General features: G+C 42.1%; 3 protein-coding genes and 4 long non-coding RNA genes across 7 annotated transcripts; 4 read left to right on the top strand and 3 right to left on the bottom strand.

The window, feature by feature from the left end:
• Positions 1-832: 832 nt before the first annotated feature.
• Positions 833-2,213, bottom strand: LOC125563111. Its single transcript, XM_048727932.1, has 3 exons — positions 1,898-2,213; positions 1,067-1,227; positions 833-841 (listed from the first exon to the last, which is right to left on the bottom strand). The coding sequence occupies exons 1-3, from the start codon at positions 2,196-2,198 to the stop codon at positions 833-835; spliced, it is 471 nt and encodes a 156-aa protein (XP_048583889.1). The 5' UTR covers positions 2,199-2,213.
• Positions 2,214-2,289: 76 nt separating this feature from the next.
• Positions 2,290-4,525, bottom strand: LOC125563110. The gene is made up of 5 exons (XM_048727931.1): positions 4,310-4,525; positions 3,705-3,763; positions 3,273-3,319; positions 2,995-3,067; positions 2,290-2,424 (listed from the first exon to the last, which is right to left on the bottom strand). Exons 1-5 carry the CDS (start codon positions 4,395-4,397, stop codon positions 2,290-2,292), a joined length of 402 nt encoding a protein of 133 aa, XP_048583888.1. The 5' UTR covers positions 4,398-4,525.
• A 5,889-nt stretch (positions 4,526-10,414) lies between these two features.
• On the top strand, positions 10,415-11,253 carry LOC125563201. The gene is made up of 2 exons (XR_007308215.1): positions 10,415-10,477; positions 10,701-11,253. It is a non-coding gene; the product is annotated as an uncharacterized LOC125563201 (long non-coding RNA).
• Positions 11,254-13,074: 1,821 nt separating this feature from the next.
• On the top strand, positions 13,075-19,479 carry LOC125563109 (slit homolog 1 protein-like). Its single transcript, XM_048727930.1, has 2 exons — positions 13,075-13,407; positions 19,354-19,479. The coding sequence occupies exons 1-2, from the start codon at positions 13,075-13,077 to the stop codon at positions 19,477-19,479; spliced, it is 459 nt and encodes a 152-aa protein (XP_048583887.1).
• On the bottom strand, positions 13,704-14,580 carry LOC125563198. Its single transcript, XR_007308212.1, has 2 exons — positions 14,263-14,580; positions 13,704-14,069 (listed from the first exon to the last, which is right to left on the bottom strand). It is a non-coding gene; the product is annotated as an uncharacterized LOC125563198 (long non-coding RNA).
• LOC125563197 lies at positions 16,788-17,414 on the top strand. The gene is made up of 2 exons (XR_007308211.1): positions 16,788-16,913; positions 17,108-17,414. It is a non-coding gene; the product is annotated as an uncharacterized LOC125563197 (long non-coding RNA).
• Positions 19,480-24,506: 5,027 nt separating the features above from the next.
• On the top strand, positions 24,507-26,403 carry LOC125563196. The gene is made up of 2 exons (XR_007308210.1): positions 24,507-24,944; positions 25,343-26,403. It is a non-coding gene; the product is annotated as an uncharacterized LOC125563196 (long non-coding RNA).
• Positions 26,404-27,619: the final 1,216 nt, after the last annotated feature.

Below are 27,619 nucleotides of genomic sequence, written 5' to 3'. Positions count from 1 at the left end.
TTTAATACGAGCGTGAGTGTGAGCAGCCTCGAAAATTGTATCGAGGGCCAGCATCCGTTTCTTATTAAGGAAAAACAATATATTGGATGTACCATTAAATTTAAATAAGCGCCCCTAATACGGTACACAGTATTTTATCACAATCAATTACCAACCACACGGTTTTTACCAATCAAAAAGCCCTAGATATTCAAACATTCTAATCAATTTTGAAATTATTAAATTACATTTGATGAAATCTTGTGATGACCATCCAAAACACAGTTTTATAATTCATTTACTAAATTCAATAGAAAATAGTCCAATAGCTTCTCCAAATTAGCCGATTGAAATGGATATTTTGCTAGGATAAACTGATGGCGGCTGACAAAGACAGCGTTTATGGCTTTCCTACCTGCCACGCATGCGCAGAGTGGTGTGGACTCGACAGCACGGAGGCCTGGAGCGAGTTTAGCACAGTCTCCAGCGAGTCCCCCATCTGCAGTAATACTTGAGCCTTGAGGAAGTGAACATCTGTTGATAGCTGAGGAACATCGCTATATGCAGCAAGGACCTGAGGTTTAAATGGGAAAGTGTCTGTTGTTTCAACTAAATCTTCAGTCTAAGCTGCAATTTGAGCACGAAAGAGAGGCTTTGGAAGGTGTGAGTTTGTTGCCATCTATTGCAACTTTTGAACTTTTCGTTTTACGATAAGCAAAATATTTTAGGATCAAGGGCATGGAATGCAGCTATTTAATACAAAATAGCAGTTAGACGGCTGTAAACAGACCAGGACCTGGCAAAGATTTGCTTTCGTACAGGAAATCGAGTCTGGAAAACGTCCAATTATACCTTAACAATTCTACAAGAATTAAGACACAGCAAAATGGAATAGTACAAGACACAACGAAATACAATAGTACAATTGAAGATATAAATTGTTACAATTGACAGTACATACTTGTCATGTGTAACAGAACAATATTACAATAACAGAACAGGTGACTCCTGTTAATTCTTACCTTCAATCGGAAGAGGCAAAAGAAGTGACTGCAAAAGTATAAAAACTATAAAAAGCGCCACCTACTTGTTCACAGTGCTGCAAAGCTTCCTGCATGAGCCCGCAGTTCAGCAAGCAGTAGCCCGTGTGAAGCAGGGTCCACTTGTAGACAGCGTCAGCAAGCGACGCGTGTGACCCTGAGGGCCTGGTACCGAGGCTCTGTAGGAGATCGTCTTTTTCTTGAGAAGCTGAATGAAGAGAGGGAATAAGGTCAAAGTGGTTCTCCACATTCTTCCGTTTCTCGATCCATCCCTCTTTCCATTGGTTTATTCCATCATCTGTATGTCTATGTGTCTGTTTGTCCGTTTATCTGTTCACTCGTGTGTCTGCCAATCCGTCTGGCCGTTCGAATTGTCTTCCTATATATATATATCTGTCTAATATCTATCTAATATACGCCTATTTTAAATAAGGTTGCACTCAAGAGTTCCATGAATCGTAACCCGCAGTGCTTCGTGGGTATCAAATAAATGAGCAAATAAGCGTAAATAAAAATATTCCCAGGCTTCAGAAGAAGTAGAATTCTTGTTTATGTTCCTGTGAATATTTGCATGGCTTTGAGATACCAGGATTCAGCCATTTATTTTCACCCATGAAGCGCTGCGGGTTACGATACAATGATTTCCGAGTGCAAAGTTATTCGGAATAGGTGTAAATATAAACATTGCATGCATGTGACGTGGTCTGCGTCTGAAGAAAGAGTCGCTCAGACGAAGCGAATGTCGGCGAAATCACTCACACAGTTTTTAGGGAAAAGTCCAACATAATACTCCAACCTTTTGAATTCCCTGTCCCTACGTCTGTCGGTTAATCTGCTTCTAAAGAAGGTCGAACGACAACCCCGCGTGTCTATGGTACCTTTAGCACTGACATATCTTGATAGCTTCAGAGCCAGGCGGTGTAAACCTTTCTCTCTAGTCACGCTCTCTACTGCAATACCATTGGCAGTTACAGCAGACACAAAAACAGCCCAGTTGGTCACGTGTCCAGGGTACATGCGCAGAGCCTTCTGGGAAGCACGCAGAGCGTATGTTGAACGCGATGTTAGATTTGAAGCGTCGAGGTGCGGGTCGCCTGTGGTGGGTAGTGTGCCTGAACCCAAGATACTCGCAGGATATAAAGTGCGGTTTGTCTGTGGAAAAAAAGGTTGGAACTTCATGTAGCCACCAATATAGTGTGTCCTAGACACTTACCCTTACCATATTTGATGGGCTACATGAAGTTTGATGTAACAAAGATTTGTAAAACATCTATGAAATTTGGCAAAGTGACAGAGTATCTCGCACTGAGCAATTGATCAAAGATGCTGCATTATTGTCTTTTATATTGTAATGTAACTGGTGTAATGATGTAAAGCTCTGTTGGCCTCGAATAGCCATAGCTACCTGCAAGCAAATCCAGATAAATTTGTATTGTTATTAGTTTTAATAAACCTAGAAACCATCCACTAAAAAGGTGCAATGAGCTAGGGTAGCTACAATATGTGTTGGAAAGCTAGACAAGCTTAGCCTCTGGCACCCAGAGTGAAATCATACTAACTTCTGCCTTTTAAATGTTCCCTATAACTATGCTAGGATAAAGAAAAGGCGGCTACTGCCTTTTTGATGTTCCCCATAACTATGCTAGGATGAAGAAGTGGCGGCTACTGCCTTTTTGATGTTCCCCATAACTATGCTAGGATGAAGAAGTGGCGGCTACTGCCTCTTTAATGTTCCCCATAACTATGCTAGGATGAAGAAGTGGCGGCTTCTGCCTTTTTAATGTTCCCCATAACTATGCTAGGAAGAAATGGTGGCTTCTGCTTTTATAATGTTCCCCATAACTATGCTAGGATGAAGTGGCGGCTGACAGGGCCACCCTCAATACTTTCATTAGGCTCGAAAACACTGTCGACAATCCTTACCCCAGCAGGGCCAGAAATCTCAAACCATGCGCATAAATCCCGTGAGACTTACCTGCAGATCGTCAGGACAGACTTGTACAATAAAGGCCGCCAGCTGATCCCATAATTCCGCACGGTCCGGGTGCCTTAACACATGACACGAAAACGTACTGTAAAAAGGTCGAATAACCTCTAAGGTCCAACTGTTGCAAATTGTACGAAGAATGGATGGCGCTATCTTGACGATAGAAAAACGTATTGGTAACTTGAATAATTCCAGCCCTATAGCTTCATGCTGCCGCGGGCTTTAACAAGTGTCACTTTATCTTTGCTAGTGTCACGTGGTCTTACCGATGGACAGCCTTGACAATATGACGAAGACCGAGGCGAGGGTCACCCTGTGGAAAAAGCGGCAGGGGGTTAATATCAAATGGTTTTCAGACACCTTTTACCTTTTTTACTCTACCTTCTGCCTTTTATGAAATGATAGGTTGTCGGAGATCTTCTAAAAAAAAAGTTTTTTGTAGGTGTCCAGTTTGTGCATTTACCACATTGTGGACACTGATGTGGCTTTTCTCCTGTGTGTGTAAGAGAATGCGTTCGAGGGTTCCAACCAGTGCAAATCATTTACCACACTGAGGTTTCTTCGAACGTTTCTAAAAAAAGTGTTTAAAAAGGGGTATTCAAGGTTAAATTTTTGAGCAAGCAGGGTAGGTAATGAAAATCACACGAGAGGATACAACAACCGCAATAAATCTTAACACTTAATCCTTAGATACACACCTGAAGAGTGTAGAATCTTGAGAAAAGATAGCAGATCTCGTAATGCAGGTCTTTATTACCTAGAGATAATAGCAATTCGAAATAGTAAGGTGATAACAACACAAGTAATATACTCACTACACTATACATTGTGTTTGGGTTAAAAACTGCTAAAAGAACACGTGGCTTTCTTTTTTCCGAAGAAGAGGCTGCCATACACTATACATTGTGCTTTGGATTAAGTTATAGAAATACATTTGACGTTTACAGCAAAATTTTAGTTTAAATTTTCATTTTAATACTGCAAAAAGTTCTACGTGGTTATCTTTCGTCCCGAAGAAAGGAGGCTTATGTAGAGAGAGGCGTATTCCCGGTATATGGCTTCTGTGCCGTTTGTTTATATTTACACGAAAAAAAAAAGGGACTCGTTGATATAAACATTAAATACACGTTGATAGTCCTGGTATTGTGTCACGCTAGGTGCTTTATAATCTTGAGGGTGGGGGGGGGGACTTTAAGGAAGGAGGGGGGCTTATGTGACTTGAGTTCTTCAAATACGTGTTCCAAATGTTGATTTTAAACAACCAACTCCAAAGTGTTTGTACTTTGTCAAAATATTGTGATACCTTCTCCTCCAAGCTTTATCAGTTCCCCGAGTGCAGTCCCTGCTAGCGCCGAGTCTCCCGTCACCAGACCGAGGGCACATAGCGCCATTAGGCCGCGTTCACATGGCTGGGAGAGTTGCTAGCTGGAAGATTGATTAGAAGTAGCATGGGTTAACCACGGGAACTTGGATACTAAATCAGCTTTTGTCACGAACACTACACAGTAACGTTTAGAGGGTAAAAAAAAGGATCACACAAGTTTTCCAGACTCAAGAGAAATAGGAATATAAGACACTATTAAAAAAGATTTGGCTGAATCGTTTTCTGAAATAAGTGAAAGGAAAAAAGAAGAAAAAACAATCAGAAATAAGCTATCATATTTTTCAGGGGTCACTTGTCTTCTCCAAGCTCTTTATACAAATAAATTTCCTTTGTTGAACAGCCAGTAAAAGAAAATTTGTTCGCCTTCTCACATTATTTTTTTACTTTACTTCACTTTATTGCACAACCTATCCATACAAATAAAATAGTGCGCAGCGCATGTTTACATCTAAAGCCCAGCGTGGTTTTTGACACCATGTTTCCCATTAAAGGCGCGCAACGTGATATTTTCATACAACAGATACGACTGACGCGGGAGACACAACCCTAAGGAGTTAGATACTTGAATATGTGATACGTTGTAAGCAATTTACGTCCCCGTGTGACCGTAGAATCTTAAAGCTGTAAAGGAGTTTACAGGGAATATTGTGGTGCGAGATAATAAGGGTCGTCATGAATAAATTAAAAATAAACTTAAAGAATATCGATCAATTTCTCCTTTGTTATTTATTGAAAATACAATGGTTTATTTGCAAAAATTTCAACTTCAAAATAACCATCCACAAATAAAGTCTGATACTTTATTGGTACTATATTTGATTGAAAGTTCCTCAGTGATCCAATTAGCCATTGAGCGAGAGCAATGGCGACGTGATTGGCCTTCTTGAGACACACAGCAGAGGATCTCCCAACCAGATCGGTATAAGAAGGAAAAATAAAATAATCGATCATCTAACTTCAAAACGAATTGGAAAAACAAAACTCGGGTGGCATCCTAAAGGATTAAACTTAAAATTTAGGAATTTAATAAGCTTGAGTTTTAGTTTACGTGTGTTAAGGCAACAGTAAAAACCCGCGAGTAAGACCTGAAAATTAAGAACCTGTCAGCCTAAAATTTGTCATTTACACCAACTAAAAACAAGAAAAAAGTAAGCCTAGATAACAAAAGCAGGTTCATATTTTATTAAATCACCATATTATAGTGACACAGTTGCAGAGCTATGCAAGAATCTATTGGTTGAAGTAGGAACTTGCTTAAAAGACAGTTTTGCCAAGGAATTTGGACACCCACGGCATAATGCGAAAACAAAAAAGTTGTAAAATTAAATCAAAATCCAGATGGATAAAATTGAAATATATATCTTAAAAAACAATAAAATAAGAATTGATGTTATCATGATCACGAATCCCATACTTGAATAAACAATGATTTAAAAGTTTGCGAAAGCCCAAATAATGTGAAAACTAACGGGGGAGATCAAAAACAGTTGACGGCGAATTGTTCCTAATGAGACAGTGAATCATTCAGAAAAGTACCGACGAATTAATTATTCACGAAATGCTTAAGATCAATATACGGAGTCTATCACGAACATCTTAAGGTTTGTTCGACACAAATAACAAGACAATAAACTTTTTTGAAAACAAATTATCATTCTCAGCGAATCATTCAAAGCAGCGACATATTAACAATTAACGAAAGCTTTTAAATCGAAATAAGAAGTTTCTCAAAAACATATTTTCTTAGAAATTGGTCGGCATGTTATTCCTGCAAATTCTACGTTTCACTTTTTATATTTTCTTTATCTTGGCTTTCCTGCCCTTCTTAATAGAAGGAACTTCTAAAGGGAAGCAAAGAAACTCGGAATTTGACTTTTCTTTCGGTAACTTCATTAAGAACAGCTCTTCGTATCTGGAAGGGGCGATCATCTCTCGTAGTTTCGAAGGCGATGCTCTTTCTTGCTGGATGAGGTGTCTTGACGTCTTGGAGTGTTTGTCTGTCAATGTGGCGGCCATTGCTGGCGTGAGCTTGAAGTTTTGGTGCGAGTTACTTTCTGTCGATAAGTACAGCTGCCCAGACGAGAAGTACCAGCCCAACTCCACCTCAGACCATTATGAAATGAAGGTACGACATTATTTCAAAGTATCCAATGTATTTTAAAAATGATCTGTTACAGAGCAAGTAAATAAGTCAATAAAAGTCTATATTTCGTATTTTCAATTTTGCGTTTTGTTATGTTACGTTTTCGATCAACAAAAGCCAGGATCTATGCACGCTGCTTTTAACTATTTTTTGGGCAGGATAAAAAAATCACTGTACTAGTCTTGTATATTTATTGCTATTTAGAGGTTTTGAAATCGGGGCTAAGCTGGGTAAACTGCACGAGCAAGATTGAAAATTATTTAAAAAAAGTTTGAATGAAGTAAAAATACTTATGCTTTACACAGTTTAGTATGCCTTAGTTATATTGACAAAAAAAGTTTAATTTACACTGAACTGAAATTTAATACTTGGATTTATGAATTATTTAAGATGTGCTTTGTAATCTTTGTTTATCGAGGGTAGCATATTTAACCGAATATACAGTTTTCTAACATATGGCCCTCGGTTAGAAAGCACTGACACTGGGGGTGGTCACTGCCAGAGGGTTTATTGCGTCCCCAGTGGTTCTTTTACGTCCCTTCGGTTCAGGAAATCACCTGGTAGCCCAACTCTGTTTTTGTGTGTTGTTTTGTTATCTGTTGAATAATTTAGCTTCCTTGAGAAATACAGCAACAAGCAGAAAATGACAGTTCCATGGCACGATTAAATTTACTACATCAGTAATCAGTAAATAATCATGAGTAAATAACATGACTTAAGATTAGTTATCCATTTCTATTTAGGAATTCTGCCTCGTTTATTAAGGGGTCTCCGTACAATGTATTAGTTTACTACTCATTTGGGAAGATTTACAGTTTTCACAAGAGCAAAGCTGGCTACTGAAAAATACAATATCATACGAATCTGCAGAACATTTTATAATGCAGCAAACATATCAAAAATAGCGCCGTAATGCACTAACTTGATTATAATTCCAAACTAAAAGCCGATTTATTGAAAAAATCAAAGCCAACTAGAAAGAAGAATTTCATCATTGCTAAATTGTTTAAATTTGCAGTCACAAATTACAACACACTGTTCTTTAAGAATCTACAGATGACATCACAGCGTGCTATCAACAACAAAATATACAAATTCGTGGGAAAGATTTCCGTGGAAATAGAAAGCGAGATAAGATTAAAACCGCACATTGAATTGGAAGAATGGGAAAGAAACTCCTCCCTCCCCAACCTTTGTTCCCATTCCCCGCGCCCGGCCATACTATTCCTACATACCTATTGCTCTCCGCTGGAACAGGCAGGCAACGAGACGGATCTCGGTTACGTGACTGTTGTTCAGGATGCGCTGTAACGTTATTCGGTAATTTTTCCTCATCCTAGGGGACCCAGGGCAACTCGGAGACCAGAAGCGAGAGTACGCGAGAAGACGAAAGAAAGGAGAGGGGAGACGTCTATTTCGTCTTTGTGCGTAATATCGATTCGGTTCCCTGCATCGCCCTGGGTCCCCGAGGATGATTTTTCATGTCATTACAGAAATTTATCAGGGAATATCTATGCTAAGTTCTGAGTCGATTGATAAAGGATAAAGGCTCAAACAAAATTCGGTCCATTTTTTTACAATGAAAAGTGATTTCAGTCAAGACTTTAGACGCAAAATGACATCAAAATGCTGTAACCACCAGCGACCTTGAAGAAACGACGACGGCAACATGGACGACGACAGCAGAAAACAATGGAATTTCATTCAATATTCCGTAGAAGCACGTGAAAATGCGTCCTGTCTGAAACATTTCAGCTGTTTTCAACCCAACCACAACCGAGCCGCATACTTTTTTTGTCAATCTCGTTGTCAAAGCCGTAGTTGTATAATAATATTCCTGACAGGCTCTTTCCACAATTGTACATGTTGCAGAGCGCATGTGAGCACAAGCCGTGTAATAATGGAACATGTCACACCAGCAAGCTCGACGATACCTACACGTGTGTCTGCCATGATGGATTTATCGGAGAGAATTGCGACATAAGTATGACATAAACATAATAAATTATTTTCTAAATTGAAGGCCGACGAGTCAATTTGTATATTTCAATAGTACTAACATTCTAATGGAAATGTAATAACAGAGGCATTTAACTCGTGATGAATTGAATTATACTGATGAGGCTCAATGTAATCTTAACAGAGGAAGCTCGAGCTCTTGGGATGGAAGATGGCAGAATCAAAGACGACCAAATCACCCAGAGCTCTTATTACAGCTATATGTATATGGGAAAGCACTCACGCTTGAACCTAGTCGCGAGTTCAACCACCCATGGAGCCTGGTTAGCACACGGATCTGACCCTGAGAAATGGATACAGATTGACCTGAAGCGACTTGTGATAGTCACCAAAGTGCAAACACAGGGAAGTTCCAGATTCGACCTATGGATCACAAGCTTTACGATCAGCTACAGTCTTGACGGAACTAACTGGTCAGTGTACCAGGAGGGAGGTGTTGATAAGGTATGTAATGGTTGGACCATCAGTCTGTATGGTACTGCCTGGTCAGTGTACCAGGAGGGAGGTGTACCCAAGGTATGTAATGGCCAGACCATCAGTCTGTATGGTACTGCCTGGACAGTGTACCAGGAGGGAGGTGTTGATAAGGTATGTAATGGTTGGACCATCAGTCTGTATGGTACTGCCTGGTCAGTGTACCAGGAGGGAGGTGTACCCAAGGTATGTAGTGGCCAGACCATCAGTCTGTATGGTACTGCCTGGTCAGTGTACCAAGAGGGAGGTGTTGATAAGGTATGTAATGGTCAGACCATCAGTCTGTATGGTACTGCCTGGTCAGTGTACCAGGAGGGAGGTGTTGACAAAGTATGTAATGGTCAGACCATCAGTCTGTATGGTACTGCCTGGTCAGTGTACCAGGAGGGAGGTGTTGACAAAGTATGTAATGGTTGGACCATCAGTCTGTATGGTACTGCCTGGTCAGTGTACCAAGAGGGGAGGTGTTGACATGGTATGTAATGGTCGGACCATCAGTCTGTATGGTACTGCCTGGACAGTGTACCAGGAGGGAGGTGTTGACAAGGTATGTAATGGTTGGACGATCAGTCTGTATGGTACTGCCTGGTCAGTGTACCAGGAGGGAGGTGTTAACAAGGTATGTAATGGTCAGACCATCAGTCTGTATGGTACTGCCTGGTCAGTGTACCAGGAGGGAGGTGTTGACAAAGTATGTAATGGTTGGACCATCAGTCTGTATGGTACTGCCTGGTCAGTGTACCAAGAGGGGAGGTGTTGACATGGTATGTAATGGTCGGACCATCAGTCTGTATGGTACTGCCTGGACAGTGTACCAGGAGGGAGGTGTTGACAAGGTATGTAATGGTTGGACGATCAGTCTGTATGGTACTGCCTGGTCAGTGTACCAAGAGGGAGGTGTTGACAAGGTATGTAATGGTTGGACCATCAGTCTGTATGGTACTGCCTGGACAGTGTACCAAGAGGGAGGTGTTGACAAGGTATGTAATGGTTGGACCATCAGTCTGTATGGTACTGCCTGGACAGTGTACCAAGAGGGGAGGTGTTGACAAGGTATGTAATGGTTGGACTATCAGTCCGTATGGTACTGCCTGGACAGTGTACCAGGAGGAAGATGTGACAAGGTATTGGTCAGACCATTAGTCAACATGCTTACAACCTTGAAAGTGTTACAGGATGGAGGTTGGTAGTCGGACCATCAGACATAGAACCAGGGCCTGGATGGACTTGAAGCACTTGATGAGTAACATGTACTGTAATGTTTTTCACCAGGTATTCCAAGTTGTAGGTGTAACCCATCGTCACCAGGTGGTAGATACTGTCCTTTCTCAACCAATCAAGACAAAACTCCTGAGGATCACTACCGTCACGTGCTACTTCTGGTGTGCACTGAGAATGGAAGTGTATGGTTATGACGCGGACTAATTGTGTTCTGTCCATTAATCTACAAGGTGGGGTGTGGGGTATGGCAGGATTATCATGATTGGGATATTATAAGTGTGTTCTTTCTTATGCCAGGAGGAGCCGATTAATGGCATATTAAACTATCAAATGATTAAACAACCAGTTCACTAATTCAAGAAGAAATTTAACGGATAAAATTGCATCAATTATTATCGTATTAAAAACAGTTTGTTTTCTAATTATATGAATTTAAATATATTATTCTTATAGACACTGTTGAAGGACAAGAATTACAGATGAAGCGCACAAAATAAAAAGATGCACAGTTCATGGGATAGGGATTATGTATTAGAGGCAATTCACAGTACACACTAGGAATAGGGGCTGAGAAAGAGGATGCACAGTTCGCTAGAAACAGATCATGTTGTAGAAAATAATTAAAAGTTCTTTTAATAGTGCTCATGTTATAAAAGAGAATTCACATTTCGCTCAAAACAGATCATGTTGTATAAAGAGAATTAAAAGTTCGCTTAAAAGCGCTCATGATATAAAAGAGAATTCACATTTCACTAGAAACAGATCTTGTTGTATAAAGAGAATTAAAAGTTCGCTTAAAAGTGCTCATGTTATAAAAAAGAATTCACATATTGCAAAAGCTCTAAACTCAACACTAAAATGAATTGTGAAACGTTTAACTTCTTCATTTTCGTCCTTATCCGACCTTGGTAATAATTCCGCATCAAAATAAGGTGATGGGTGCATGTTGTAAAAATCGAAGTCATGTTAGGATTGTAATAATAAACATTACCAACTGATGTCGAAATGCTGTTACGTCATGTTTTATCGCGCGGGTCGATCACACTAGCACGGATATTCAAAAGTATCCGGATTCGTTTTGCCGAAAGCGGATCACTTGATTTGCGTCCACACTATCGTTTTCGCAGGGTTTTCGCTTTGATGCAGTCGTCCACACTAACACGGTACGGCGTGACGTAATTTCTTTTATGCGCATGCTCATAGAAGCAGACGAGCCTGCGAGATGACGTCATCGTTTTCAATTTGACACGGATTCGACCGTCTACACAACGGACCAAAGTATATGGATATATTTTGATTCACTTTCGACAGAGTATCCGGATTCCCGTGTTAGTGTGGACGGAATGCCTGAACGTATCAAAAATACGGATTCAAACGAATGCGTGTTAGTGTGGACGGCCCCTCAAAAGCCTACAATAAACACCGACTCCAGACATGCGCAGTACCATAACGCTGCCCCTTAAGGCTTGTTAACCTTGAAAAGTGAAGGTTTTTACTCGCGGGTTTTTACTGAACATGAAACAAACAAATTTCTTTGTAAGTCAAAAGAAAGTGGTTCCAAGTTAATTGGACACCCAAGGCATAACGCAAAAACAAAAAAGTTGTACAATTAAAACAAGATCCAGATGGATAAAATTGAAAAAAATCTATTGAAAAGCAATAAGATTTGATGTTATCATGATCACGCTTCCCAAATTTGAATAAACAATGATTTGAAAGTTTGCGAAAGCAGCAAATAAATCGAAAAGTAACGGGGGAGATCAGAAAACATTTGACGGCGAATTGTTCCTAATGACACAGTAAATCATTTAGAAAAGTACCGAATAATTATTTATTCACGAAATTCTTAAGATCAATATTCGAAGTCTATCACGAACAAAACTTAAAGTTTGTTCGACACAAATAACAAAAGACAATAAACTGTTTTAGAAAACGAATAATCATTCTCAGTCCATCATTCAAACAGAGACGAATTAATAATTAACAAAAGTTTTTAAATAAATAAGAAGTATATCAAAATCATATTATCTTCCCTTCATAACAGAAGGGACTAGAAACTTGGAATTTTACTTTTCTTTCGGTAACTTTTTAAACAATAAACCTTTTTTAAACAAATAATCTTACTCAGCGAATCAAAGCAGATACTAATTAATAAGTAACGAAATCTTTCAAACCCAAAATGAAGTTCCTCACAAATCAAACCAGAGACCAGAGGCGGATTTCAAAATAGGGGGTGGATTATGGCCGGATAGATGGCTTATATCTGATCCAGTGGCTCTTGGTAGGTTAAATAAATCTAACTACTTCACGCTGAATTGGATTTGTCGCGTCAACAAAGTCAAGCAGTCAAAGGCACATGGACAGTACATCCCTTCCCTCACACATATATTTTCTTCAAACAAAGTGACTTTTCAGTTGTTTTTATTAACTCAAAAAGGGGGGGGGGGTGGATATCCACCCAAACTACCCCCCTGTATCCAAACACCCCGAGACGAATAAATAATTAACAAAAGCTTTTAAACCCAAATAAGAAGTTCCTAAAAAAACATTATATCATTTTTATCTTGGCTTCTGCCCTTCATAACAAAAGGGACAACTTCTAGAGGGAAGCAAAGAAATTCCGAATTTGACTTTTCTTTCGGTAACTTCATTAAACGATAAACAAATCTTAAAGTTTGTTTAACAGAAATAACAAGATAATAAACTTGTTAGAAAACAAATACTTCTACTTAGCGAATCAAAGCAGCGACGAATTAATAATTAACGATAGCTTTTAAATCAAAATAAGAAGTTCCTCCAAAACATATCATTTTAAAGATTGGTCGGCATGTCATTCCTACAAATTCTCCGTTTCACTTTTTATATAGGGACTTCTAAAGGGAAGCAAAGAAACTCGGAATTTGACTTTTCTTTCGGTAACTTCATTAAGAACAGCTCTTCGTATCTGGAAGGGCCGATCATCTCTCGTAGTTTCACAGGCGATGATGCTCTTTCTTGCTGGATGAGGTGTCTTGACGTCTTGGAGTGTTTGTCTGTCAACGTGGGGGCCATTGCTGACTCGAGCTTGAAGTTTTGGTGCGAGTTACTGTCTGTCGATAAGTACAGCTGCCAAGACGAGAAGTACCAGCCAAACTCTACCTCAGACCATTACGAAATAAAGGTACGAAATTATTTCAAGGTATCCAATGTATTTTTAAGAAGCGCTCCGCTAATCCATTCAAGATGAAATGCAATACTAAAAAAATGATTTTTCAATAATTTGTCTATAGACTTATATTTGTCTCCGGATTACAAAAATGTGTTTCTTTTATAAATCGAACAAATATTAAATATTTTATGGATTTTTCCTTATTTTTCTCGGCTTGACCCCGAAAAACACTACAAAATTTGAACCAAGTATCGCTACCTGCAGCGCGAAAAATAAACAGCGCAGAAACACAACAACACCACAGGATATATGCTCTTAATATTATTTTAATCTCGGCTTAATCCAGTTAAAATAGAATATTTGACAGATTTTCTCAAATATAGCCTCGCATCCATCATTTTGAACGATCGTTAAACCGACAAATTGAGGCCTTAAAAGTCGCATCTAGTACATTGCTCTATCAAAAATGGTCATTTTTCCTGAAAAGATAGTCACTTACTTGCCTAGAATCTGAAATAAAATTTTGGGGATAATAAAATCCGGAGCGCTGAGAGCGCCAAGAAGATACAACACTTCACAGGTTTTTGACCTTCCAACTTGGGCTAACTATGACACCAACTGCTGAATTCGCAGGGAAATTTGGCTTTTGCAGAAGCTCCCTCATCGATACAACGCTGAAAACAAATTTGAGGACCAATAAATATGTGTGTTATTACTTGCATTCTTTGTTGTGCGAGATGATTAAAAAAAACACGTATTTGAGTAATTATTTGAATGGATTATAACTAGTCTTGCGTAATTTTTGTGTCCAAAGAATCCGTAACATAGATCAAAACAACAAGTTGAGTGGTTTTAAATTTTCCTCACCTCAGCTTGGGAAAGTTCTTGATAGGCATCGTTTTTTATCAATGCTTGTTCCTCTACAAACGCATAAAAACGGCTTGCGATCTCGGAATGTTTTTCATGGTGCTTCCACGTGACCGGCAGTGCACACAGGAATCCCAAAGTTTCTCTAACACAATGCAAAAAAAAAAGAGAGAAAAGAGAAATAGCAACCAATCAAAAAATCTGATTCCTTATTTTGGAATAGAATAAAATAAATAATGTCCAACTGTAAGGATTGTTTGAAATTGTAAGCCACTGAAGTTATCGGATGATGGATTTTATTCGTGTGAAATTGACATGTGGCAATAAACAGATAGATTTTTTATACCAGTACCAGGTACGTTCTATGAGTTTTTATACAGTGGTTTCTTCTTGCTGTCCGTTTTGCACAGTTTTAATGAATATGGCTTTTTGCTCATACTCTCAGTTCGTAGGCGGGGCGTGTTTCGCTAGTCAAGACAACCCTGATATAGTGCAGTGCGTGAATATCACAAACTGCACTCAAGATATCAAGAAGCATCTCCGTTTTATCGCTAAATTACGAAGCAAAGCTGCTTCTGGCCAGTGCAGGTAAAACAATTTTAACATTGACGCTCATGAATAACCACTTTTTATAACATACAGTTTGATTTGCTGTCCAGGTTTGTTTGACCCTGAAGGAAAATACACAAAGCTCCCTATCTGCCCAAGCCACCGCAATGCACATGGCGCATCAGATGGCGCAGTAATCGTAAAAACTGCTGCTGCCTAGTATTTTGGCCAGTCACCGGAGCCGCGCTAAGCGGAAAGTGGGATATCCGTGGACAGCGCAAGATCCAGATATCCCGTGGACAGCGCCAGATCCAGATTTTCCTGTTTACAGCGCCAGAGTCAGATCCCCCCGTGGACAGCGCCAGAGCGAAAACCTCCGAACCATACCCCCGTGGACAGCTCCCGAACCATATCCCCCCGTGGATAGCGCCAAAGCCGGTCCCCCCATGGACAGTCCCAGAGCAAGATCCCCCCGTGGACGGCGCCTGATCAAGATTTCCTTGTTGACAGAGCCAGAGCCAGATACCCCCGTGGACATTGCAAGAGCCAGATCCCCCCGTGGACAGCGCCAGAGCCAGATCCCCCGTGGTACAGCGCCACAGCAAGAAACCCCCATGGACAGTCCCAGAGCAAGATCCCCCCGTGGACAGCGCCAGAGCAAGATTTCCTTGTTGACAGAGCCAGAGCCAGATACCCCCGTGGACATTGCAAGAGCCAGATCCCCCCGTGGACAGCGCCAGAGCCAGATCCCCCGTGGTACAGCGCCACAGCAAGAAACCCCCATGGACAGCGCCAGAGCAAGATCCCCCCGTGGACAGCGCCAGAGCAAGATCGCGCCGTGGGCAGCGGCACAGCAAGAAACCCCCATGGACAGCGCCAGAGCAAGACCCCCCCCCCCCCCCCCCCCGTGGACAGCGCAAGAGCAAGATCGCGCCGTGGGCAGCGGCACAGCAAGAAACTCCCGTGGACAGCGCCAGAGCAAGACCCCCCGTGGACAGCGCCAGAACCAGATTTCCTTATTGACAAAGGCAGAGCCAGATATCACGGTGGACAGAGCCAGAGCCAGATACCCCATGGACAGCGCAAAAGCCAGATCCCCACGTGGACAGCACCAGAGCCTAATCCCCACGTGGACAGCGCCACAGCAAGAAACCCCCGTGGAGAGCGCCAGAGCAAGATCCCCACGTGGACAGTGCCAGAGCAAGATCCCCCCGTGGACAGCGCCAAAACCAGATTTCCTTATCGACAGAGCTAAAGCCAGATATCACGGTGGGAAGCGCTAGAGCCAGATACCCCGTGGACAGCGCAAAAGCCAGATCCCCCCATAGAGCGCTGGATTCTTCCATGTAGATCTGATTGTGTACTGTACAGAATGATTTCCTCTGTGACATATACATTAATTTTTGGGGCTTTCAAACTATTGTGATATTTTGTGGTTATTCATAGTGCGTCAATGTTAAAAATGTTTTACCTGCACCGGCCAGAACCAGCTTTGGTGAATCTCTCACCCCTAAGGAACGGAGATGCTTCTTGATGTCTTGTGTGCAGTTTGTGATTTTCAGGCACCGCACTATACCAGGGTTGTTTTGACTAGCGCAACACTCCCCGCCTACGAACTGAGAGTATGAGCAAAAAGCCATATTCTCACTAAAACTGTGCAAAACGGACAGCAAGAAGAAACCAGTGTATAAACACTCATAGAACGTACCTGGTACTGGTATGAAAAACTTCTGTTTATTACCAACTTTCAATTTCAAACAAGATGTGTAACTTCCGCTCCGCATTGAAATAAAATCCATCATTCGATAACTTCGATGGCTTACAATTTCAAGCAATCCTTACGGTTGGACATTATTTATTTTATTCTATTCCAAAATAAGAAATCAGATTTTTTGACGAGGGGCTCTTTCTGTTTTCTCTCTTTTTTTGCATTGTGTTTGAGAAACTTTGGGACTCCTGTGTGCACTGACGGTCACGTGGAAGCACCATGAAAAACATTCCGAGATCGCAAGCCGAAGCGAGTTAAAAGGGATTTTATTCGTTTGTAGAGGAACAAGCATTGATAAAAAAACGATGCCTATCAAGTACTTTCCCAAGCTGAGGTGAGGAAAATTCGATACCACTTAATTTGTTGTTTTTATCTATGTTACGAATTGTTTGGACACAAACATTACGCAAGACTAGTTATAATCTATTCAAATACTCATTCAAATACGTGTTTTGCCTAAATCATCTCGCACAACGAAGAATGCAAGTGATAACACACATATTTATTGGTCCTGAAATTTGTTTTCAGCGTTGTTTCGAGGTGGGAGCGTCGGCAAAAGCCAAATTTCCCTGCCAATTCAGATGTTGGTGTCACAGTTGGCCCAAGTTTGAAAGGTCAATAACCTGTGAAGTGTGGTATCTTCTTGGCGCTCTCAGCGCTCCGGATTTTATTATCCCCAAAATTTTATTTCAGATTCTAGGCAAGTAAGTGACTGTCCTTTCAGGAAAAATGACCATTTTTGATAGAGCAATGTACCAGATGCGACTTTTAAGGCCTCAATTTGTCGGTTTGACGATCGTGCAAAATGATGGATGCGAGGCTATATTTGAGAAAATTTGTCAAATATTCTTTTTTAACTGGATTAAGCTAAGATTAAAATGATATTGAGATCACATATCCTGGTTGCCTCCTGTGGTGTTGTTGTGTTTCTGCGCTGTTTATATATTTTTCGCGCTGCAGGTAGCGATACTTGGTTCAAATTTTGTAGTGTTTTTCGGGGTCAAGCCGAGAAAAATAAGGAAAAATCCATAAAATATTTAATATTCGTTCGATTTTAAAAAGAAACACATTTTTGTAATCAGGAGACAAATATAAGTCTATAGACAAATTATTGAAAAAACATTTTTTTGAGTATTGCATTTCATCTTGAATGGATTAACGGAGCGCTTTTTAAAAATGATCTGTTATAGAGAATGTAAATAAGTAAATAAACGTCTATATTTCTTATTTTTAATTTTGCGTTTTGTAATTTTACGTTTTCGATCAACAAAAGCCAGGATCGTGCACGCTACTTTTAACTATTTTTGGGCAGGAAACAATTACTGTCTTGTACTATTTTATTGAAGGCCGAGGTCAGTATTTTCAAGACCGAGGTCACGGTATTTCACGATAGGGACCGACCCTTAGCTCCATTTTGTATTCCACACAACGCTTTTAATTCTCCAGAAATACAGAACCACCAAAAAAGACATCCTCTAAGTTTTGACCAACAATTTTGTGAAATAATTCAGTTCAAATTCCTCAACCCAACATAAACCACTGACACTGTTTTGTGTTTGGCATAAGAGAAGTTTATTATAAAATCACTACAAACTGATAAATGAAAAACTAAAATAATAATAATAAACCTCTCTGCCACCCTTCACACAAAGCCCAGGGTGGGAGGGCGGGAAAAATATGAGCTTGATATATAAACGTTGAAAAGAACAAAGAATTATAGAGGGAAGCTGTGAACGTGTGCTAGCAATCAAGACTAGAGATAACTGAAATACAATATGCTGGCTTGAGCAATTAATCCCTTTAAGCTAGGTGCCCAAAGGGGGGTAAATTCCTCAACCCAACATAAACCACTGACACTGTTTTGTGTTTGGCATAAGAGAAGTTTATTATAAAATCACTACAAACTGATAAATGAAAAACTAAAATAATAATAATAAACCTCTCTGCCACCAAACCACCGGCCAAACAACAAAACAGTGCAGAAGGCCTAACTACTGGCCTGAATGGAAGCACGTAGCTGGGAAGCAAGCGCCAATTGTGATTGATTACTAAATTCTAAATACAATTTGTAAGAGTCACTAGCCCAACCACCATACAACTGTATCAATTCCCCTGGTACTCCGTGGTTAAACGCCCAAGAGGCACAGCCGCGTCGAAATGAGTGACCCCGATATGAGTCAGCATGAGCAACCCCCACTGAGCAAAGCGCCAGACGAAATGCGGTAACAAAACGGGACTTCGTCAAAGCAAACGGGCCTGAATGACCAAGCAATAAAAACAGCGGTTTGCGTGCAGAAGCGGGTACCAGGCGAATCATGTTGTTATAGGCAGCGACCGGACATAATAACGAGCCTGGAATACGTAACAGAGGAATGTGTAATCGACGCTGACCGAACTGAATAGTTTTTTTTTTTTTTTTTTTTTTTTTTTTATGCTTATGCTTATGAGGATAGAGGCTCAAACAAAGTTAGGTCCATTTTTTGTTTTGTTTTTACAACGGAAAAGTGATTTCAGTCAAGACTTTAGGCGAAAAATGACATCAAAATGCTGTAACCACCAGCGGCCTTGAAAAAACGACGACGGCAAAATGGACGACGACAGCAGAAAGCACTGGAATTTCATTCAATATTCTGTAGAAGCACTTGAAAATGCGTTCTGTCTGAAACATTTCAGACGTTTTCAACCCAACCACAACCGAGCCGCATACTTTTTTTCCAATCTCGTTGTAAAAGCCGTCGTTGTATAATAATATTACACAATTGTATATTTTGCAGAGCGCATGTGAGCACAAGCCGTGTAAGAATGGAACATGTCACACCAGCAAGCTCGACGATACCTACACGTGTGTCTGCGATGATGGATTTATCGGAGAGAATTGCGACATCATAAGTATGACATAAACATAATAAATTATTTTCTAAATTGAAGGCCGACGAGTCAATTTGTATATTTAAATAGTACTAACATTCTAATGGAAATGTAATAACAAAGGCATTTAACTCGTGATGCATTGAATTATACTGATGAGGCTCAATGTAATCTTAACAGAGAAAGCTCGAGCTCTTGGGATGGAAGATGGCAGAATCAAAGACGACCAAATCACCCAAAGCTCTTATTACGACTATATGTCTATGGGAAAGCACGCACGCTTGAACCTATTCGTGGGTTTAGGAGCCTGGATAGCACAAGGATTTGCATCTGGTGAACGGATACAGATTGATCTGAAGCGACTTGTGATAGTCACCAAAGTTGCAACACAGGGAAGATATGGACTCGAGAGATGGATAACAAGCTTTACCATCAGCTACAGCCTGGACGGAATTAACTGGAAAGTGTACCAGGAGGGAGGTGTTGACAAGGTATGTAATGGTCAGACCATCAGTCTGTATGGTACTGCCTGGTCAGTGTACACGGAGGGAGGTGTTGACATGGTATGTAATGGTTGGACCATTAGTCTGTATGGTACTGCCTGGACAGTGTACCAGGAGGGAGGTGTTAACAAGGTATGTAATGGTTGGACGATCAGTCTGTATGGTACTGCCTGGTCAGTGTACAAGGAGGGAGGTGTTAACAAGGTATGTAATGGTTGGACGATCAGTCTGTATGGTACTGCCTGGTCAGTGTACAAGGAGGGAGGTGTTAACAAGGTATGTAATGGTTGGACCTTCAGTCTGTATGGTACTGCCTGGTCAGTGTACCAGGAGGGAGGTGTTGACAAGGTATGTAATGGTTGGACCATTAGTTTGTATGGTATTGCCTGGACAGTGTACCAGGAGGGAGGTGTTGACAAGGTATGTAATGGTTGGACCATCAGTCTGTATGGTACTGCCTGGTCAGTGTACCAAGAGGAAGGTGTTGACATGGTATGTAATGGTTGGACCATCAGTCTGTATGGTACTGCCTGGTCAGTGTACCAGGAGGGAGGTGTTGACATGATATGTAATGGTTGGACCATCAGTCTGTATGGTACTGCCTGGACAGTGTACCAGGAGGGAGGTGTTAACAAGGTATGTAATGGTTGGACGATCAGTCTGTATGGTACTGCCTGGTCAGTGTACCAGGAGGGAGGTGTTAACAAGGTATGTAATGGTCGGACCATCAGTCTGTATGGTACTGCCTGGTCAGTGTACCAGGAGGGAGGTGTTGACAAGGTATGTAATGGTCAGACCATCAGTCTGTATGGTACTGCCTGGACAGTGTACCAGGAGAAAGGTGTTAACAAGGTATGTAATGGTTGGACGATCAGTCTGTATGGTACTGCCTGGTCAGTGTACCAGGAGGGAGGTGTTAACAAGGTATGTAATGGTTGGACCTTCAGTCTGTATGGTACTGCCTGGTCAGTGTACCAGGAGGGAGGTGTCGACAAGGTATGTAATGGTTGGACCATTAGTGTGTATGGTATTGCCTGGACAGTGTACCAGGAGGGAGGTGTTGACAAGGTATGTAATGGTTGGACCATCAGTCTGTATGGTACTGCCTGGTCAGTGTACCAAGAGGAAGGTGTTGACATGGTATGTAATGGTTGGACCATCAGTATGTATGGTACTGCCTGGTCAGTGTACCAGGAGGGAGGTGTTGACATGGTATGTAATGGTTGGACCATCAGTCTGTATGGTACTGCCTGGACAGTGTACCAGGAGGGAGGTGTTAACAAGGTATGTAATGGTTGGACGATCAGTCTGTATGGTACTGCCTGGTCAGTGTACCAGGAGGGAGGTGTTGACAAGGTATGTAATGGTTGGACCATTAGTTTGTATGGTATTGCCTGGACAGTGTACCAGGAGGGAGGTGTTGACAAGGTATGTAATGGTTGGACCATCAGTCTGTATGGTACTTCCTGGTCAGTGTACCAAGAGGAAGGTGTTGACATGGTATGTAATGGTTGGACCATCAGTCTGTATGGTACTGCCTGGTCAGTGTACCAGGAGGGAGGTGTTGACATGGTATATAATGGTTGGACCATCAGTCTGTATGGTACTGCCTGGTCAGTGTACCAGGAGGGAGGTGTTGACAAGGTATGTAATGGTTGGACCATTAGTCTGTATGGTATTGCCTGGACAGTGTACCAGGAGGGAGGTGTTGACAAGGTATGTAATGGTTGGACCATCAGTCTGTATGGTACTGCCTGGTCAGTGTACCAAGAGGAAGGTGTTGACATGGTATGTAATGGTTGGACCATCAGTCTGTATGGTACTGCCTGGTCAGTGTACCAGGAGGGAGGTGTTGACATGGTATGTAATGGTTGGACCATCAGTCTGTATGGTACTGCCTGGACAGTGTACCAGGAGGGAGGTGTTAACAAGGTATGTAATGGTTGGACCTTCAGTCTATATGGTACTGCCTGGTCAGTGTACCAAGATGGAGGTGTTGACATGGTATGTAATGGTTGAACCATCAGTCTGTATGGTACTGCCTGGACAGTGTACCAGGAGGGAGGTGTTGACAAGGTATGTAATGGTTGGACCATTAGTCTGTATGGTATTGCCTGGACAGTGTACCAGGAGGGAGGTGTTGACAAGGTATGTAATGGTTGGACCATCAGTCTGTATGGTACTGCCTGGTCAGTGTACCAGGAGGGAGGTGTTGACAAGGTATGTAATGGTCAGACCATCAGTCTGTATGGTACTGCCTGGACAGTGTACCAGGAGGGAGGTGTTAACAAGGTATGTAATGGTTGGACGATCAGTCTGTATGGTACTGCCTGGTCAGTGTACCAGGAGGGAGGTGTTAACAAGGTATGTAATGGTTGGACCTTCAGTCTGTATTGTACTGCCTGGTCAGTGTACCAGGAGGGAGGTGTTGACAAGGTATGTAATGGTTGGACCATTAGTGTGTATGGTATTGCCTGGACAGTGTACCAGGAGGGAGGTGTTGACAAGGTATGTAATGGTTGGACCATCAGTCTGTATGGTACTGCCTGGTCAGTGTACCAAGAGGAAGGTGTTGACATGGTATGTAATGGTTGGACCATCAGTCTGTATGGTACTGCCTGGTCAGTGTACCAGGAGGGAGGTGTTGACATGGTATGTAATGGTTGGACCATCAGTCTGTATGGTACTGCCTGGACAGTGTACCAGGAGGGAGGTGTTAACAAGGTATGTAATGGTTGGACGATCAGTCTGTATGGTACTGCCTGGTCAGTGTACCAGGAGGGAGGTGTTGACAAGGTATGTAATGGTTGGACCATTAGTTTGTATGGTATTGCCTGGACAGTGTACCAGGAGGGAGGTGTTGACAAGGTATGTAATGGTTGGACCATCAGTCTGTATGGTACTGCCTGGTCAGTGTACCAAGAGGAAGGTGTTGACATGGTATGTAATGGTTGGACCATCAGTCTGTATGGTACTGCCTGGTCAGTGTACCAGGAGGGAGGTGTTGACATGCTATATAATGGTTGGACCATCAGTCTGTATGGTACTGCCTGGACAGTGTACCAGGAGGGAGGTGTTAACAAGGTATGTAATGGTTGGACGATCAGTCTGTATGGTACTGCCTGGTCAGTGTACCAGGAGGGAGGTGTTAACAAGGTATGTAATGGTTGGACCTTCAGTCTGTATGGTATTGCGTGGTTAGTGTACCAGGAGGGAGGTGTTGACAAGGTATGTAATGGTTGGACCATCAGTCTGTATGGTACTGCCTGGTCAGTGTACCAGGAGGGAGGTGTTGACAAGGTATGTAATGGTCAGACCATCAGTCTGTATGGTACTGCCTGGACAGTGTACCAGGAGGGAGGTGTTAACAAGGTATGTAATGGTTGGACGATCAGTCTGTATGGTACTGCCTGGTCAGTGTACCAGGAGGGAGGTGTTAACAAGGTATGTAATGGTTGGACCTTCAGTCTGTATGGTACTGCCTGGTCAGTGTACCAGGAGGGAGGTGTTGACAAGGTATGTAATGGTTGGACCATTAGTCTGTATGGTATTGCCTGGACAGTGTACCAGGAGGGAGGTGTTGACAAGGTATGTAATGGTTGGACCATCAGTCTGTATGGTACTGCCTGGTCAGTGTACCAAGAGGAAGGTGTTGACATGGTATGTAATGGTTGGACCTTCAGTCTATATGGTACTGCCTGGTCAGTGTACCAAGATGGAGGTGTTGACATGGTATGTAATGGTTGAACCATCAGTCTGTATGGTACTGCCTGGACAGTGTACCAGGAGGGAGGTGTTGACAAGGTATGTAATGGTTGGACCATTAGTCTGTATGGTATTGCCTGGACAGTGTACCAGGAGGGAGGTGTTGACAAGGTATGTAATGGTTGGACCATCAGTCTGTATGGTACTGCCTGGACAGTGTACCAGGAGGGAGGTGTTGACATGGTATGTAATGGTTGGACCATCAGTCTGTATGGTACTGCCTGGTCAGTGTACCAAAAGGCAGGTGTTGACAAGGTATGTAATGGTCAGACCATCAGTCTGTATGGTACTGCCTGGACAGTGTTCCAGGAGGGAGGTGTTGACAAGGTATGTAATGGTCAGACCATCAGTCTGTATGGTACTGCCTGGACAGTTTTCCAGGAGGGAGGTGTTGACAAGGTATGTAATGGTCAGACCATCAGTCTGTATGGTACCACCTGGTCAGTGTACCAAGAGGGAGGTGTTGACAAGGTATGTAACGGTCAGACCATCAGTCTGTATGGTACTGCCTGGACAGTGTACCAAAAGGCAGATGTTGACAAGGTATGTAATGGTTGGACCATCAGTCTGTATGGTACTGCCTGGTCAGTGTACCAGGAGGGAGGTGTTAACAAGGTATGTAATGGTCAGACCATCAGTCTGTATGGTACTGCCTGGTCAGTGTACCAGGAGGGAGGTGTTGACAAGGTATGTAATGGCCAGACCATCAGTCTGTATGGTACTGCCTGGTCAGTGTACCAAGAGGGAGGTGTTGACAAGGTATGTAATGGTCAGACCATCAGTCTGTATGGTACTGCCTGGTCAGTGTACCAAGATGGAGGTGTTGACAAGGTATGTAATGGTCAGACCATCAGTCTGTATGGTACTGCCTGGTCAGTGTACGAGGAGGGAGATGTGACAAGGTATTTGTCAGACCATTAGTCAACATGATTACAACCTTGAAAGTGTTAAAGGATGGAGGTTGGTAGTCGGACCATCAGACATAGGACCAGGACCTGGATGGACTTGAAGCACTTGATGAGTAACATGTACTGGAATGTTTTTCACCAGGTATTCCAAGTTGTAGGTGTAACCAATCGTCACCAGGTGGTAGATACTGTCCTCCCACTACCAATCAAGACAAAACTCCTGAGGATCACTACCGTCACGTGCAAAGGATACTGTGCACTGAGAATGGAAGTGTATGGTTATGACGCGGACTAATTGTGTTCCGTTCATTCATCTACAAGGTGGGGTGTAGGGTATGGCAGGATTATCATGATTGGGATATTATAAGTGTGTTCTTTCTTATGCCAGGAGGAGCCGATTAATGGCATATTAAGCTATCAAATGATTAAACAACCAGTTCACTAATTCAAGAAGAAATTTAACGGATAAAATTGCATCAATTATTATCGTATTATTATTATTATTATTATTATTATTATTATTATTATTATTATTATTATTATTATTATTATTATTATTATTATTATTGTTGTTGTTGTTGTTATTATTATTTTTATTATTATTATTATTATTATTATTATTATTATTATTATTATTATTATTATTATCGTATTATTACGTATCGTATTATTACAGTTTGTTTTCTAATTATATAAATTTAAATATATTATTCTTATAGACACTGTTGAAGGACAAGAATTACAGATGAAGCGCACAAAATAAAGAGATGCACAGTTCATGGGATAGGGATTATGTTTTAGAGACAATTCACAGTACACACTAGGAATAGGGGCTGAGAAAGAGGGTGCACAGTTCGCTAGAAACAGATCATGTTGTAGAAAATAATTAAAAGTTCTTTTAATAGTGCTCATGTTATAAAAGAGAATTCACATTTCGCTCAAAACAGATCATGTTGTATAAAGAGAATTAAAAGTTCGCTGAAAAGGGAATTTACATTTCAATAGAAACAGATCTTGTTGTATAAAGAGAATTAAAAGTTCGCTTAAAAGTGCTCATGTTATAAAAAAGAATTCAATTATTGCAAAAGCTCTAAACTCAACACTAAAATGAATTGTGAAACGTTTAACTTCTTCATTTTCGTCCTTATCGGACCTTGGTAATAATTCCGCATCTAAATAAGGTGTTATCGCGCGGGTCGATCACACTAGCACGGGTATTCAAAAGTATCCGGATTCGTTTCGCCGAAAGCGGATCACTTGATTTGCGTCCACACTATCGTTTTCGCAGGGTTTTCGCTTGGATGCAGTCGTCCACACTAACACGGTACGGCGTGACGTACTTTTTTTTATGCGCATGCTCATAGAAGCAGACGAGCCTGCGAGATGACGTCATCGTTTACAGTTTGACACGAATTCGACCGTCTACACAACGGACCAAAGTATATGGATATATTTTGATTCACTTTCGACAGCGTTTTTTTAAAGTATCCGGATTCGCTAGATCCTACCCCAGTGTTAGTGTGCACGGAAGGCCTAAACGTATCAAAAATACGGATTCAAACGAATCCGTGTTAGTGTGGACGGCCCCTCAAAAGCCTAAAATAAACACCGACTCCAGACATGCGCAGTAGAATAACGCTGCCCCTTAAAGGCTTGTTAACCTTGAAAAGTGAAGGTTTTTACTCGCGGGTTTTTACCGAACATGAAACAAACAAATTTCTTTGTAAGTCAAAAGAAAGTGGTTCCAAGTTAATTGGACACCTACGGCATAACGCAAAAAGAAAAAAGTTGTACAATTAAAACAAGATCCAGATGGATAAAATTGAAAAAAAAATATATTGAAAAGCAATAATATTTCATGTTGGGGGGGGGACTGGGTGGTTTGAGTGAAACCCCCCTGGGGGCCGCTGCGGGCCCCTCCGACCCCCAGCCCCGTCTATACCCGCAATTCTACGAGCTATTCCCCTTCTATGTATATCAAACATATAATGTTTCACGTACATCAATAGTTAGGGCAATTGTTCATGTAGGCCGGGCGCGGTTCGCGTACACGACTTTTTTGGGGCAATCGCTCATGTAGGCCGGGCGCGGTTCGCGTACACGACACTTTGGGGCATTTGCTCATGTAGGCCGGGCGCGGTTTGCGTAGATGGGCCGCGAAAACGAGGAGGGCCGCCAACCTACGGAGCGCGGAATAACCGTTTTTCGGCCGTAAATTCAAAGCCGCTGGCGTGGCTTTTAAACCTGAGTTCTACTCGAACACCTCGCTCCCGAACTCCTCGCGAATTTCTCGCAGCCTCTTTTTCATCTTTTCGCGTGTCTCCAGGAAGGGCCCTTTCCTGCTTTTTTTCTGACGCGGTGCGAGGCCGTGTCGAGCTCTGATAGCGGCCTTAAATGCGTAGTATCTCTCTTGTTCCTGAAGTATTAGCCGAAACTCTTCGTCTGAGATATGCCCGTCCTGCAGAGCCTTAGAGACCAGCTCGCTGATCGAGTTTTTCTTACTCTCCGCTAAAACCATCGTGTCTTCGTGTTTAGCCACCTTGGTCGTAAGACCCCTAGAGACTACCCCCGCGCCCGCGCCCACGACACCGACCAGCCCAGCGAACCCTGCCAGCGGACCGCCGATCAGAACCCCTATCCTACTCAAAGAGAACCCCAGCCCGGCGCTGGAAAGCGCCCCTGCAGCGATGCCGGATGCCACAGACAAAGCATGGGTAACGGCGAAGGCGCGCTTATACCTCTTCCGCACCTGTCGATGATGCGTTATCTCGTTGTCTAGAACCGCCTGAGTGTTACATATTTTCTGGAGTCGGAAGCTTTGCACGTCGCCGCCGATGCTTGGCGGAGCGGTGGGCGTCATGTGCGTACCCTTCGGGGGGCAGACGCTGGGAAGCGAGGGGTATATGGCACCGCTGCTAACGCCGCTGTTTGCCATGCTTGTTATGTCGGACCTAGGTTAGCTCTAATACGAGGCGAACAGGCTTGCTCTTAAAGTC

The sequence above is a fragment of the Nematostella vectensis genome, chromosome 5 (assembly GCF_932526225.1).
Source record: "Nematostella vectensis chromosome 5, jaNemVect1.1, whole genome shotgun sequence".
NCBI lineage: Eukaryota > Metazoa > Cnidaria > Anthozoa > Actiniaria > Edwardsiidae > Nematostella > Nematostella vectensis.
This window is presented reverse-complemented; position numbering and strand designations above follow the sequence as displayed.